The sequence below is a fragment of the Aquila chrysaetos genome, chromosome 5 (assembly GCF_900496995.4).
Source record: "Aquila chrysaetos chrysaetos chromosome 5, bAquChr1.4, whole genome shotgun sequence".
NCBI lineage: Eukaryota > Metazoa > Chordata > Aves > Accipitriformes > Accipitridae > Aquila > Aquila chrysaetos.
Window position 1 is genome coordinate 38,230,429 of NC_044008.1, and position 16,436 is coordinate 38,246,864.

The window sequence follows — 16,436 nt, forward strand, 5'->3', positions numbered from 1 at the left end:
GTGCGAGTGAAGAGAGCTTTTCTGTTGAAGGGTAGGAATAAAGATTGCTTTGGCTTCTTCACACCAGTCTCTTGTTTGCGTTGTCCTTTACTACTGCTGCTTTCAAACTTAAGGACTTCATTGAGAAAACTGTGAGCTGTGAGCAACATCTCTGTGCTGTAACGAGTGCTTGGTAAGCAATTAAACCTTCCTTCACACTAGACTGTGCTACTGATCACAATGTGAAAAGCAGCCACCTTCAACACTGCCTAGAAGCTGGTTTGTAGCTCTAACGCTGCGGGTTTATTGATGGAGGTGAGATCATGATTTAGATCTTGGGTCTTAAGTGTTTTGAAGTGTGTAGGATACAAAGTTGTTTTTTTACTTAGCTAACTGTGCTTTAAGTAATTTCCTTTCAAGCCTGTGTCTTTCATTAAATAACTGTTCCTGTGTCTCCAGCTATATTGTAGTGAAATGAATACTGGAATTGGACTGAGTCACCATTAGGGAAATATCTTCATGCAGCTTTGTTTAAATGCAAGTAACTTTCAGGAGCAATCTTGCTGAGTGGGTGGAAAGGTAGGAAGGAAAATCATTATGAAAAAGTTTGAATCGTGGAAGGAAATAGTCCTGGCATTCTGAGTACTCTTTAAATATTAACGTGACTGAATTCAAATTACAGTCTAGTCTTCATTCTTCTGCCACTCCTCTTCCAAAGCCAAGCACTTTGTTAGTCCTCAAAAGCCATGCTTGATGCCATATTTACTACAGTCGGTTTTAGTATGTAGTAACAATAGTGAAAGAACTTTGTGCGATTCAGTGAACCGACAGCTGGGATCTGCTTGTAGGGTTCACCATAATAAAGAGGTTCTCAAATGCTTGGTTCACTCATTCGTTGCTGATCTGAATTCCTGTTTGCAGGAGGCTTCAGCTGAAAGAGATGATGTTTAGTGTTTGCAGACTGTCAGGCATGACCTTTCCATCCTTCTCCCTGGGGAGACCTTATACAGATGAGGAACAGGAGAAGGATGAAGGCTTAGTAGCTTATAACCGTTAACATCTTATTTCATTAGCCAGAAAACGTGTGGTGGAGCTCTGTACTTAATCTGCCTGAGAAGAATGGAGTTGCTTGTCTCATCTGACATGCACTGAGCAAGATGGTGTAAGAGTCAAACCAAGCAGTATATTTCTGATGTTGGATCTGAAACTTGGCACACAGGACTTGAGCTGAGTTCAGACTTAGTCTGGAGGAGGTGGAAGCTGTATCGAGGCTTAGGAGGGCTTGCGTTCACAAGAGGCTTGAGCAGCCCTTAGAGGAATGATGTATTTGTGTCATCAAGCACTGACTGAGCACCACCTGCCCTGTAATTGCTGAAGATCAGGGCCAGCTCATATGAACCATTTGAAACATGTTAAATTGTGCGCCTTTACCTTTTGGTGGCTTTCAGCTCCATTTTATCATAGCTGGTAAAATGCTTTTCTGTAACGATGCTGTCTTGTGCCAGCAGGTAGCCAAACAACTTTGAAAAGATCTGCACCTAGGCCTCAGGTTCTGCTGCAAAACCTCGCTGTCTGGATCCATCTACTCTGCCGGTCGAAAGCTGGTAGTACTTCATGGCAGAAGGAAGGTTAAATGGCTTTTGGCATCACACAGGAAAACACTGTAGTGTATTCTTAAACAGCCTGTCTCTTCCCAGTCCACCTGATGTTCATCAGGGTTCTTTAGAAACCCTTTCCAGTGGTTTTAGCTTATATTGACTCTTCTTACACTCTCTACTGGCCATGTAACTGTTAACTGAATGAGCAAGAAAAAAAAAAATCCATTTGCAACTTTATAAAAATTGTATCATTCCTCCTTCCTGTGCTGTAATCAGGGGTTTTAGCCCCTCTTCCATGTAGTCCTTCATATTAGTATCTCCTCAGTCTACAGAGCTGTGCTGCTCTTCATGTCTCACACAGTGCTGTGCATTGTTTTTTCCAAGCGTAAACTGGGCAGGATTTGTGCTCTTGCTAGAGACTTCTTTCTGTTACCCTTTTGTGAGGTCTGTAGTTGTGGCCCATGGATTATCCAACCGTGATGAAAATAATGACATTGGTCTCCAGGGGAAACAAATTCTCCTGTCTGGCTTTGGTGAGATCAAGTGTGTTTTCCAAAGTGCTACTTTCTTTATTCATAAAATTCCTCCGTTCGGCTCATCTTTCTTAGTGATCCAGCCCTGGAAGCACTCCATCATCATCATCCTCACATTTGATTTCTGTTCAGCAATTAACTTCCGCAGTTTCAATGACTATCCTTCTTTTACGTTGTTTGTTTTGAAGCAAGTAACTCCTCCCAGGACAGGTTGGGGTGGGGTCCAATAAAGTGCTTTTCTGATATCTGATAGAGCATCGTCATTGCTCCTGCAAGCTGGTTTCACAAAGCAAATACAACTGTGCTTGCATCTATGCAAACAGCTTTGAGAAGCAGCACTAACTCACTCCCTCAAAATGAACACTGCAGCTGAAAGTATGTTGGGATGTCTATGATGAAAAACCAGTTCATCCTGTTTGCCTGTAACGGATGCTTCCTGCTTATCCATATTCAGTTTTAAGTATTAAATCTTGAATTAATTTCAGGTACAAGTAAAGCTTGGTAATACTAAATATTGAATTTCTTGTATGTGAACATCTCCAACTCTTCTGTCTGTAGCTAGGCCAGCAGTACCTAATCATGAATGGCATTTCGCACATTACTTAGTACCATTTGGGAGTTTGACGCTGCAGCTTTTGGGTTGGTTTGGCCAAACTGGTAGTATGGACGCGATACAGAGGTTCTCAGATGACCTGATGATTTTCAGACCTCCTGGATTTGCTGCAAACATGCTGTATGACATTTTCTGCAGAGATCCACCTTTGTGCAAAGTGACAATGAGAATTCATCTGCTTTCACTCTAGAAAAGAGGGCTGCTGAGTCACAGGCTAGATGAAATATCCTGTGGGTTGTAACCTGTGCAACCTGAGCTAGGTTCTAAACATTAGTATAAACTGTTAAAGATGGGTGGTTTTGTGGGATTGTTATGTTGCATGAAGCATCCATTCGCGTGTGTGGATGTTTCTTTACGCTATTATTAGTTCCTCAAGGTCTTCCTAATACACTGTGGAGGGACACAGCATCCTTCCTGTGAAGATGGAGTCTGCTTAGAGTCTTCCAAACTCCCTGTCTGATATAGAAGCCTGCAATAATATATGAACAAAAGCAGTGGAAAGTAATTGTGAAGTGGTGTTTAAGTTGTGCATTCTCTGTATTTAATCTTTCCTTTTTTTGCAGAAGTATTTAAAAAAAAAAAGGTCTGGGGAGGAAGCTCAAGCTGGGGAGAACTGTGCCCTCTTTTGTGCAAACAGACAGAAGTGCAAATGGAAATGGATAGAAAAGGTCAGAGTTGTGCTAAAGGCTAGTTCAATATTCAGAACTGGAATTTCCAGCTGGCAGCTACCTGCATTTTCTGGATCTAGTGTGAATGACTTCTGCCTTGTATACAGATGCCTTAGATCAAAACAAAAGTTCCCAGACATAAAAGTATACCACAGTTGAAGGCTAGGGAAAGCATACTCATATTTCAAAAGGGCTAATGCTTTTGTTCCATGCCACTGGTTTGTGGATGGGTAATAATTCTTGTCTTTTATTTTTGGATAACTGGAAGTAGGTAGGTTAGCTTCATCATCTCATGAAACGAACAGAAGACATCCTTGTTAAATCCTCTACAAATGTATTGCTACAGGAGGACTAAGCCAATTGTCTTAGTAACTTTTGAACCCTCATAAAGATGGTTGTGTTTCTGGGCGTATCCGATAGTGTTCGATTGCTGATGTCCTTCCACATTGACTCTTTCTTGTTTAGGTAGTTTCATTTAGCACTCCTTTACTGACTTTGGAGGTATTTGCTGACTTCCATGCAAACATTGAAACTTCTGCGTGGATGCCTACAGCTGAAGTAGGACACAAACCTTGTATCTAAAGCTATTCAGGCACTCTACCATTCACATCTGGAAAATCGTGAATGCAACAGTGTCCCCTAAAGGAGTACAATCCAGTACGTATAGGTCCTGGGATGTGGGGGATAGCTCCAGGTATATTTATTTCAGTTCTTGCTTAAGAACTGCACCACAAGCACCTCCAGAGTGTCCACATCTGCCACCTAATATTGGCTCCCAAGGCAGCGTCTGTATAGACAAAGCATGCTGCAACCTTTCCCTTCGTCCTGCTGATTGCTTGGGAAATGAAGGGAAGCTCACCCACCACCGCTGCTACTTCTGGACTGTCCCATCAGGCCACAATGATCTGTTGCTACAGAGGCTTCAGAGTTTCATGCCTGAGTGGTAGAAATTCCTTCTGACCACAGTGGGACTGAGCTGAATCATTTGGCTGCGCTAACGATTCAGTGTGAGTTCATGTTCTAGGAAAGGGGTCTCGTGGTGAGATGTCAATCTTCCCTGTGCTCCTGGACTGCACTTGTGGAGCAGGACCTCCTGGGTCTATACAGCTCCTGCCTGTCTTTTTTGGGCTGGTGCATGGGCACGGAGGAACCACTTGGCCTCCATGGCTTGAGAAGCACCTATTTCTTGTCCTCTTTTGACAGAGTTAGCAGACTGATGCTCATGAGATGCACCAGTACACTGTCTGGAGTAGTCCAGAGTTGCCTGCCCTTGGGGTTATGGTGGTGACAAGTTTGGACACGCGGGAGGAAGGTGTACTTCATTTTCTCTGGGAGAACTGTCAGGCTTTTGTTTGCCAGTCATGAATTCAGGCAGCTGGAGAAGATCTTGGCCCTTGAGTCTCTCACCCGATTCCATTAGAACATCTGTTTTTCCAAAACCTCACTTTTTGGGGAACTAAATCATGTTAGTAACGTGAACTGTATGTTGATATAAATTTCAGGAAATTTCTAGTTTTATTATTTTAAAAAAATCTTGCTTTGGCTACTAATTTGTCATCTCTGTAAGACAACAGTCTTAATTAGCAAATGTATCTGAGGTCCACTTTAAAAGATGTAAAATGAAGGAGAATTTGACTTCCTAAGTGCTTCAATATTTTCTTCTCTTGGCCTTCCATTTGCCACTTTTTATTTTTTGTCTGGCTTTTGTGTAATACCTTATAAATGTATGAGGTGAGAAGAAAGTTGCTTTAAAGATGGGATGTGATCTCCTTGCAGTTTCCACCTGACGTGCTGGTGTAATTGAAATTGCTTTTGTTAGTACGTGCAGCGTGAGTCCTGATAACTCCAGTAGCAAGCAGTGGATGGGCAGTACTTATATCTCTTCATAACATCGGGGCTTTTTATCAGAAAATTGCTAAGAAAATGGCTAAGTTCCCGTATAGCTGTTAATTTCCTTGAGACCAGGAAAGTGCTGGACGTTGGCCCTGTTGTACATTTCTTGCTCAGTATTTTAAAATAATGATGTTTTTTTCATGTATCTTTTTTCTTTTCCCCAGGTAAGAAACCAAAAGCAACCTGCCTTTATTGAGTTCTCAAGAATATAATCGACCCCTTGGTACATTATCAAGATGCATTAGGAAACTGGATATAGTGCCAAAAGGAACTCCATGCATTTCCATGACTCTCTTGAACCCTGACTCAGATACTTTTGGATATATATTTCTATTCTAAGGAGAAGAGTGCGTACTCCAATTCCTTTCTGCCAGCTTGCTGGCAGAGATATTTCACTAAGATCATGGACCATCCTAATAGGGAAAAGGATGAAAGGCAGCGGACGACGAAAGGAATGCCGGGAAGGAGTGGGCACGGTTCTCGACCAAGCTCATCGGCATCTTCTGGCGTTCTTATGGTGGGACCCAACTTCAGAGTGGGCAAGAAGATTGGGTGTGGGAACTTTGGAGAACTCAGACTAGGTAAGAAGTAACCATTTTAGTGGCCTGAATTATCCAGATTAGCATTTCACCACTGGAATATAAATATATAAAAACATACCCTGGCTTGAGAAATGCATGTGCTTGTCTTGTTTCCCAAGCGTCGAGCTGCCTTACCTGAAGCCTCTGACTCAGAAGATGTAACTGTTAGCATTATTTTTATTTGCATAAAGTCAAAGTGAATACACTGGAGAGGCCAAAGATGCAAATTTTGAACAATCCCAACAATGAAGACTGTTCTCAGCACTGAATGTCTTGCCTAAGGTGAAAAAAAATCTTCTTAACTGCCTGGATTGCTAAATCTTGCTCTGAATTTCTTGTTCATAAGCTAGGGCGCCCTATTAAAGTAATGGGTGAGACTCTTTCCCAGCACTCGGCCACATCTTCTCTATTCCACGTCCCTCGCTAACCTCGGTGCCCTAGTTTCAGCCCCATCACCCGCTCCCTGATCTGTCGCATGTGTTTGACTCACTGGCTGGCGAAGAGCGGGGTGTGCCGACTGGCCATCTGGCTGCTGCCTCTCAGCTGCTGAACTGGCCCAGCAGCCTGTGATTTTTCGTGGTCCGTTGGTCTTCTAACCGCATGTCTTGCAGCTGGTCGCCCAAACAGATGGCTATGCTAATGTATTGTTTGTTTAGGATGACTTAAGAGCCCAATGCACTGCAGCATTTTTTTTAATGTTTTTTAAATGAGGTGGGGGAGGCAGCCGGTGTTTTTCATTACATGCCCCTGAGCTCTCAATACGTGGGTTTTGGGGTAGCTGCTCAGAAGCAGCACCTTGTGATGGTCGTGATCCTGACTTACTTAAAACAGTTGCGTTTCTCTTCTTCTGCTGAATGAATTGGATTGCTGTGCTAGTGAACTTGAGGGTGCTTAAGACAGGTTGGCTGACATAAATAGCATTTGCCCAGAATTTGGTATGTATTTAGAATTGAAATTAAAATCATTTGTACATCAGGCACAAGGAATGATAAATAAATCATTCAATCAGGAAATTGCTTCAGGTAACCAAAGGGTTATAACACATAACTACTGATAGTATCTTTGTAGATTCCTGCTCAGACTCTATGTAATCTTAGATTAATCTATGTAATCTTTCATTCTAAGGCTTGGTTATTGCATTTATATGATGTGCCACTTCTCCACAGTGTGAAGATTAACCAGCTTGCTTATGATCTGTCTCAGTAAATGGGTAGTTTCATTTCAGCATTACATCAGAGAAGTTTTATTGATTTGCAGGAACAGAGATAATGCTCCAAAGGTGGAGAGAAACCAAGGGCAGAGGCAGAAACTCCCGCCTTCATGAACATGAGCACATGAGCATAACTGGCAGCTGAAGATAAGTTTGGATCCTTACAGTAGCATAACATGAATAGCTGTATTGCATTTTCAAAGGCCCCCCTGAACAGCAAACATCAGAATAGCAAGATCCCCATGGAGATGTTGAATTGCTTTGTAATCCAAGCTCTGCTTTGAGGTTCAGCAGCAGTAGTGGATCCCTCCAGGTACATGGCTCTTGCCTTTATTTGGCTGGTGCCCAAATGCTGATCCTGTTTCCATGGTGGTTCTTTTTCATGTTTCTCAAAATTTTAGCGGTATTGGATTTCTGACTAATGTATTGTTTCAAAGCACGGGCTTTACACGAGAGATTTAACTTCTGAAAAGGTCAGTTTACAGTGAAATTCAGTTTTAACTATGGAAAAAGCAACACCTGTTAATTGAGTGGCTCTTTTTTGGTACACTGGTAAATGTTTTGCTAATATGGGTTAAGTAGGTAGCACGCTGTAATTGGGCAATGAGCCATACATACTGATAACAGCAATTAGGTGTAGGTCCTTACAGAGGCTGTATTATTGTTGCTTTTTGCCAGTCACTATAGCTTTAAGAACTCCTGTTTGCTCAAATATCAGATATTTCTATTGCACAGATGTGATGCTAATTATTGCTGTGGGGAAGGAGAAGCAGCATGTCTGAAATACGAGCAAACAAATCTCTGATAACAGTTTTGTCCTGCAAAGATGAATGGCATGCCCTCTGCTTTTTGGCTTTTTTATGTGGTTTTGGAGAAGTTAAGCACCAGTGATTGCTTTTAGTGACACAGGAAGAACAAAGTCATGCACTGATAAACAAGGGGGAAAATCTACTTTTCCAATTCCCCAAAGAATTTCTTTTTTTTCAGGTGTTGTGTTTTCACTCTAAGCTGCTCTTGTATTGTGCTCCAGCGCCAGACAGAGGGCTGATTGTTCAGGGAGGAGATGGCATGTATGTATGGAAGCTGTTTTCTGCGAATATCAAGCGCGCTGCTTAGGGTTGATCTTTCTTGCTGCAAATAGAGATAGCCCTGGGGATATTACTTTTTTGAAGCACGTGGGAGCAGCACAGTTGGATTCCGGCCCGCAGAGGAGCTGAAATGAGAAGATGAATGCAGAACTCAGCATCTGGCCCAGAGTAGTAAGATGAAGCGGGGTTAATTGATTGCTGTTTCTTCGGACAGGCTGAAGGTTAGGTGGTCTGTAAGAGCTTTGGTTTCTGAAGTGGCTCAATCTGCTAGCAGGGGTGCAGTGCCAGCAAAGAGCAGGGGATCTTGCTTGCCATTCCTGGGCCGGACTCTGCGCGCTTATGGGGTTTCACTGCCTTTTGTGCAACGACAAGCCCTATCATGCAGCTCCCAGTTATCTGCCAGGTGAATTCTCCTGCTGCCTTGGGAGCTGGAGCACGCCTGAAGTTCTACAGTGTGACTTCTGCTGTTATGAGGTCCTGCATCTCCACCCCAAGCTGATAGGAGAACCAGAATTACATAAAACAGCCTGAGAAACGAACTCACTGAGCTGTAAAATTGTGTGCTATCAGTAGGTGCTCACTGCTCAGGAAAAACGGGATTTAACTTGTTAAATCTAGTACTGTGATAAGCCATGGCTGTAAACTTCACTGTAGAAAAGATATCGCCAGTTGACACTATGAACCACCTCCTTATATCGACTCACGGACTTACCCCGTGGGTATTTCTTGCATTTACCCAAAATCCTGAACCATGAGCCATGTTAGGGATAAATAAACGTATTCAAATGTCTCATTTTTTCCCGGTGTTTGGCACCCTTATTTAGTAAAGCAATTAAATAGGTAGTAATGTAAAATTATTCCAGTTTTGGTAGGTTGGAGGGTTTTCTAAAATAAGCATTAAGTAGTGGATAGACCAGGGGCTTATTTTAATGCAGAGCTGTAGACTGGAGCCCAAATCTTTTTTTTCTCTAATGCAAACATTATCTGGCATTTTCAAAACAGTGTGTTCAATTATAATTTTAAAATGATGATTAATGCAGCTTTTCTCCCTGCTTGGAGGGGGTGTGGGGGATGGAATGTTAAGAGGGCTACATCCTGTATGTTGCTTGTACCCTCCCTTGACAGGTTACTGCATCAAAGGGATTTTTTGAGAAGTCTGTTTTCATGTGCCACCCAAAGAAATTGTGTAGTGTCCAGAAGTCAGATGTCAGCGTGATTCATGCAGAGGTCTCATGAAGATTCAGCGCATCTCAACAGTGAGCAGCAAGCCCCAAACTAGAAGAAAAGCTGCTTATTTGTACATTGCCAAGGCAGAGCAGGTCGATCAGGTCTGGGAAGGTGCCCCCCCCAAAAGCGAGAACCACCCAGCAGACTCCCAGCCTGCAGTTTGAAGCCAGGAGCTCTGCTTTAAAACAAGTAAAACAATAATAAATAAATAAATATGATAATGGTCTCTGATATTGGGGCTGGTTTTGTCTCTGCTTCCCAAATAACAAAATCATCATGTGACTAGTGGACTAGAATAATGCTAGATGTGGAGGGCATGGGTAAGAGTAGATCCTGTGTAGGATCCACGCTAGGAGCTGTTATTTGGAGACATGTGCTCTAGAAAGCACAGCAAATCTGGCACTATGCAATCGATGTGAACTCATGTTTCAGCTGTTCATGGAATCTGTCTCTCTGCAGATGCTCTGCTGTCTGGGGTGAGCTCTGCTTGGTCTTTAGGACAACTAGTTGGATGTTTGCTCCATTACCCAGCCCTGATCTGTCATCAGAATGTATTATCCATATAGTGACAAACTAGAAGGAAGGGTCAAAGCATTTTTAATTTGTGTCATTTGTGAGAGGTTTGTACTTGTGGCTCAACCTTGGGAATAGTGCATGTGAGAGATTGATCAGTTTGGGATCCTCTACTGGTCTGCAATCTGTCTATATATTCAACGCATCTTACTGCCAGGGCTTGAGAAATCCACTCTGTTAGGTTTCCCACGTGAATGCCAGTGTCTTATTCTAAATGAGAAGTGATGCATTATGTAGTTCATAATTGTCAGTGGAACTACCCAAAACTGAGGCATGAACTTAATCACTGCTCCATCAAAAGCTTTGCCTGAACTTGAAAGGCTTTTGTTAGCACAGTTATATCATCTCAGCTGTATTACAGATCTTTTGTCTTACTAAGATAAGATGCAGCTTCTATTCATGGCTTATTTTACTGTGCAGATTCACTTTCTCTTGTGAGCAGTGCTGCCTTTACTCTTCCATTTTAATACCAGTGCTGCCTTGTAGAAGGAGGAAGAAGAAACCATTACACCTTGGAGAGTGTGATAGAAAAACCGAGGGGTAGATATCAGTCTGGAGCGAGCCAACACAGAGATTTTGGGGATTTGCTTTACCTTCACAGCTGGCAGAGCAAGCATTTTGTGCTGCAGCTTTAGGAAGGGTTTGGAGTTCAAAAGCTGGATCCATTTGCACCCCCTTATGTTCAGAGTCTCCCCATAGTATGTGCTCTGAAGGGGATGAACTGGAGGATTAATTAGTTCATTTACCTTTTGCTGCTGGCCTGACATCTCAGGCTAGTGTTTTGCTAATCCCAGTTGTTTTAACTGAGGAACTATCTTCTGTCTACTCCTCAGCCTTATGAACCGGACCATAATAGGCTGGATTATGGTTCCACATACATGGAAGGTGTTGGCAATGTCCTTCTCTGCCTTGAAACGAGCTTGGAAGAGCACTGTTTCCTCAATATTGTTATCCTATGTTGGTGGGAGAGCCCAAGTGTTGCTAGAAGGTCTGTGGGTCATCACTCCCTGGATGGACTTATACGCCTGCACGTTGAGCGCCAAAACTACCTTGAAATGGTGCACCTCCAAGATTGTGATGGAGGTCATGGGATCTGTAGGGGATAGTGCTCCCATGCCTCCCTCCTTGGGTTTTTTGCTGTTTAAAACATCTAACTTGCTCACATATTTGAGCTGGAGCTTCTGTTAGTCTGGCTCAGTGTCCTTAAACTGAGCGTCTTGATAGGAGTTCAATCCCCATCATGAGGAGGGGAAGAGGACGTAAGTGTCAGTGGGCGAGCTACAGCTGGAGCTGCTGATATGACTCATTTGCTGGTAGCTAATATGGAGCAGATAATTTACATGTATTTAGTCTGCATTCCCTTAATGTTCTTGCATGTTCTCCCCCCACCAGTTGTCGGATAGCATCAGACTGGAGCCCTTATCTGTCTCAAAGGGTGAAGCAGTTTATCCTGCCACCCCCTTTCCGCTCATTTGGCCTTCCAGTTCTTTCAGTGCTTTGAAGCCACTTTCCAATGCCTGAGTGTTCCTGATGTGACTGCAAAACCTACTTTCTACCCTTCGTTTCCAGCCTGGACATAATAGCTTTTATTAAAAGATCTAAAGAAATAGATTCAAACAACCTTGTGTTGCAAGGGTTAATGCTGGAGCTCAGCTTACACATCTGCTTGCATAAAATACTTCCTCTAAGGATATTTAACCTCACATTTAAGTGCCTGCCCTGTATTAAACAGCATTGCCAGTTACTGTAACAGGTTGAAGCTTTCCATAAATTTTTTCGGCTTCCTGATGAATGTTAAAGCAATCTGCTCAGCGCGGGACCTGGAGTGGGAGTGCCCGATACAAAATTCGAAGGCCAGAACTACACTGAGCAGTATAGCAGGGACGGTATGAGAAGAAGTTGAATGCAGAAAACATGAAGCTATAAAAAGTAAAATTAAATGGGGAATTTTCCCTGATAAGTATTTCAGGGTTTAAAGATGACTGTTTGTCTTCTCTCATGTTCATAGTGTCTTTAATTTTATCGAGTCTTTTACTGTTGTTGCTGCATGCAAAGAGTATCTGTACATAAGGGATGACATAGCATGTTTTTTAGTGGTGACATGTAGATATGGTAGAGCTGCCCAAACTCCTGCCTGCTCTGAAGTATGTTACTCCCTGTCCTGGACTTTTTCAATAGCTGGTCTGTTCTAAGTATCAGCATCTGTTACGGGAATTGGAAAGTAAATGTGTAATAGAGCTGGGGAAAGTTGATGCTACAAACAAGCACTGCTAATTTCCAGTATAGATTGCTATTGAATTTTGGAGCTACACAGTCACTCAATGAAAGCATGACTTGTGCTGTAACGGTGCTAGCAACAATGAGTGAAGAAGGTCAGCCCTTCCCTGTATAAAACCATGGGGAGCTTTGTGCGGTGGAGGCTGCCCTCCTCGAAGGATACAGTGGAACTGGAGGAGGTCAGAAGGGTGGCAGAGATGTCAGGACGATGGGACAGATCAGGTACAAGGGCTGCCTGAGCATCCCTCCCAGTGGTATCCCTTCCAGGAGAGTTTGCTGTCAATCATGAGCAACATGGAGAAGGGGAAGGGCGAGTGATTGCTCAAATTACCTCGCAGAGGAACTGGAGGACATTGAATGATACGATAACTGGCAGCTTCAGAACACACAGATAGATGCTCCTTGACAGATGTAGCTGTGCATCTCTGCCACCGATGCAGGATTGCTAAGGAGGCCAAGGGCTCGGTTCAAACACCAGACAGGTTCCTGGAGGAAAAATTCACCTCCAGCTGTAGCACACAGGGATAGCAACTCTGGCTCAGAGTTGTAGAGCCACAATATACCAGCAGCTGGCTGCGTGCTTGCCTGGTTATACTCGTCCTAGGCTGTTGCCCTTTGTGCTTTCCAGAGTTAGTATCAGACTAGACACTCCTCCATATTTTGGGGTCCTGAGAATGGGTTTTGTTCTTTTAGTGTATTTTTTAACATCATTTGTACCATATTGCAACTGAGAGTTATTGGCCTTATTAGATTACAAGGATTGCCTTTGTGCTACTGGCATACAGAAGGCATTTTATACATGCTGCCTGCCTGTTCATAGAGGAAGAAATAAAAGCTATGTGTTGGTACAAAGGTTATTTTCACATGCCTTCTTGCAGTAGTCGCTTTGATATGTAGCACTATTATGCTAGTGAAACTTCCTATAGATCATAGGATAAAATTGTTCAGTGTCCAGCAGATTCAAGACATTTCTGAAAGAAATGATGCTCTGACTCTTCATTTTTTGTTCCCCAGACTTTTTTGGCATGATGTGGATAATAAAACCTAATGTGTCTGGGATGCCTCCTCAAATGCTTGCATCGAATATAAGTGCTACCATAAAGCATGATTACTTTATGCTGAATGGAAGATAGTGTTTGCTTGCCCCGGTGAACTGCTGCAACTTATTATTTTGAGGCTTACACTGCGTTAAAGACGTGAACTTCAGCGGGGAATTGAGAAAAGACAGCTCTGCCATCAGTGACACCCTTCTGCGTTGTATCTCTAGCTGCAGGTGTTGAATGTGGAACTAAAAGGTTTTTTTTCCTTTTCCTTTGCAGGTAAAAATCTCTACACCAATGAATATGTAGCGATCAAACTGGTAAGTAGAAGCTTCAGGTGTTCTTAAATGGCTTGCAGTTAATATTAAAAATTCAGACTAAAAGCAACTCTCTCACTTTGGGCTTAATGCTGCTCTCACCCTCAGCTAGAATAACTTATTTAAACTAAGATAAATTCTTGAGAACACTAAAAATGAGGAAAAAACCCCATCCCTCCACCTGCTGAACATTTTTTTGTACCGAAATGGTCTGTAGCCATCTTACACCAGTGAGAGTCTTGTTCCTTTTTCCAAGCTGGCTGCCAGGTCCCAGTGAATGGCACTGATCGTGGGTTTGCCACCTCTTCCCACTCCTGGGTTGAGCCTTTCTGTTCAGGACTCTTATTGATTCTCCAGATTCTTATCTCCCTCTAGACGAGCTGTTGTCAGAGCATTTGATTAGGAGCGTGGCACTCTGCAGCCTGCTGCTCCACGTTTGTGGAGTCGAGAGGCAGGAAAGGGGGTGTTTCAGTGGTTAAAATTCCCTTGGGGGAGAATAACAGCTCAGTCTGGTACGATGCCAAGAGAGTGCAGATGTAATAGGCAAAACAAGATCTAATTCAGCGAAGGTCAGTCTTTCCTCTAGTTGATTTGGGTGGCCGAGGATATATAGCTGTAGCATCTTCAGAATTGTTTTCTCCTTTTATGTCATAGGATGGTAAAAATGAACCAAATTGGCTCACCAAAGCATTGCAGGAGTTGTGTTAAAAAACTCAAGCCCCAACAGTAGCAAACTTCAGACCTTGTGCAAGCAGTTTTGTTCACAGGTCTCTTCTCATCCAGTATTACAAGCCTCAGTACCAGTTATCAGATTATTTTCTGCCCTGCAGTCAATGTAGCCCTCCCCAGGTGCATGCAATGACAGTTTCCATGTTTGTTCTATACTGGACGAGCAAATGGTCCAGGTAAAAAGTCTTCTTCTGAAGACTGCTTCAGGGTATGAAGACACTGTGGTCAACTATGATTTGAAGTAGGAGTCTAGGAGATGGGGACACTCTCTAAATTGTAGCTCTTCCGGATTTATAAAATCATAGCCCAGTAGTTTGTGTTTATGCCTTAACTTTTCCTGTCCATAAACTAAGACTTTCATTAGTCTCTTGGGGTTTTCAACTTTGATGTTTTCGGTTGATGTGCTCTTTTCTCATTGGTATGCTCTTTAATCACAGATTGAAACCCTAGAATCTGAAGTCAAAGTTGTAATGCTAATTTGATATTAGCAGCACACATGCCTGTTTGCCGAACCAATGTTGTCTGGCAAAATGACAGGAGTCATTCAGATTACAGAAGATCAAGATGGACTTGGTGCATTAGTTCTGATCGCGTTTAAGTGCCACAGATTTTATATCTCTAGCATTCTCCTTATACGATGCATTGTAGATGAAAAATAATTAGGGCTTTGCAGGAGGGACTTGTTTTCAAGCCTGTTGGCAAATGTCAGAAGATATTCCCTAAAATAAATAAACACCTCCAGTGGAGCTTAGGTTGTCCTTGATATGGATCCACATCAGGAACTGGTGCTTGTTGAGTAGCTCGCTTTTTAGGCAAATCTGACAATAGAAAATGCGCTGTGTACGCAGGCCAGGTGTTTTATTGAATCAATAACACTTCTAATTTGCTTTCAAAGATAATCCCACAAAGTTACAGTATTGGAAGGCATAAGGAAGTAATACAGGAAAAACACAGCCGTATTAATCCAAAGGATGCTTGTTTCTCTCAAAATACTGCCTGCAGTGACACCTCCCAGTAACCTGAAACCTTTCAATAGCCATATGGCAGACCTGAATAGCATTACCTTATTGCTACCTTAATCTTAGTTATTTTTTCTGGTAGCATTCTTTCTTCCCCCCAAAATAACTGACTGTTAAAGCAGATACTCTGCAACACACTCCAGTTTTATTTGCCCTGTTGTGATTCATGCTTAAAAATTTCTGGTCCTTCACATTTGAAGGACTGGAATTGCCATCCGGTGGCCATCCAGGCATTCGCATACCTGCTCCATTTTTCAGAAGATTAATGAGGGAACAGTAGAAGAGATGGGGTTTTTTGGTCTACTGATCTTAGACCGTATTCCTCAGGAGTAAGACTTACTCGGCCTCCCCAACAGTAAATATGTTTCTCTTACATGTGTACTTAAGTGTAATTTTCTTTATCCTTTGAATAATTTGTGGACTAGTGGTAGAGTAGCTGCTTTCAATGTACTTGAAGGCAACATTTTCTTTTTATCTACATTGCTGGACCAAGTCAAAACTCTGCTCCAAGTCCTTCTAGCTGTGTGAGATCGTCTTCTGCAACTGCAACCCTGCTGGCTCAGCTATTTGTGCCTCCTGTCATGATGTTAAAGCTGGAAAATTAGAGAATTGTGTAACGGATGCCAAAGAGCTGATTAGAAAGTGCTGTGAAATTCAGTGCTAATGTCTCATGGTTTCTCTTTGGGGTTGAGGATTGTGCTGCATCTTGGAAAATTGCTGGCGGTGGAGAAGAGTGCCTGTGTTCTGACTTGTGTAGTGTCACCATATAGCTCCTTCTCCTGCTCTTCAGCTGAACATTATTTGGTTAAGGGCATCTAGTTCATGGAGGAGTTCATCTTCTGAAATGCTTTGGCCGTATTTACTGGTTTAATCGTCTGAGGGTTTTTAATGCTGAATTGCATATAGTAGGAATTTCTTCCCTGCATGAAACCAGCCCGTTAACATACAGATGTAGTGTGAGCGCAGGTACCAAGCTGTACCCTCTCGTAGTGATCATGATGCCATTAGTTCGAGCTGTGGGTCTTGTATGTTAGGCAGTAGCAATTCAGTTATTTTCGCTATAAATGCAACATCTGCCAGCATCCCTAAGC

General features: G+C 42.7%; 1 protein-coding gene across 6 annotated transcripts in view; it reads left to right on the top strand.

Annotated features, from left to right (window-relative positions):
• Positions 1 to 16,436, top strand: part of CSNK1G1 (casein kinase 1 gamma 1) — a 110,337-nt gene that overhangs the window by 39,691 nt on the left and 54,210 nt on the right. For 4 of the 6 annotated variants that reach the window (XR_003923279.2, XM_030013393.2, XM_030013397.2 and 1 more), the window contains exons 3-4: positions 5,449 to 5,865; positions 13,560 to 13,600. Coding sequence is in view for 5 of the 6 variants with exons in the window: in XM_030013393.2 (XP_029869253.1) it covers positions 5,688 to 5,865; positions 13,560 to 13,600 (219 nt within the window). In the remaining variant the exon portion in view is untranslated. Of the gene's footprint in view, positions 1 to 3,372; positions 3,392 to 5,448; positions 5,866 to 8,062; positions 8,146 to 13,559; positions 13,601 to 16,436 lie in introns of those variants that run through there. The other 2 variants (XM_030013396.2, XM_030013398.2) reach the window with 2 other exon arrangements.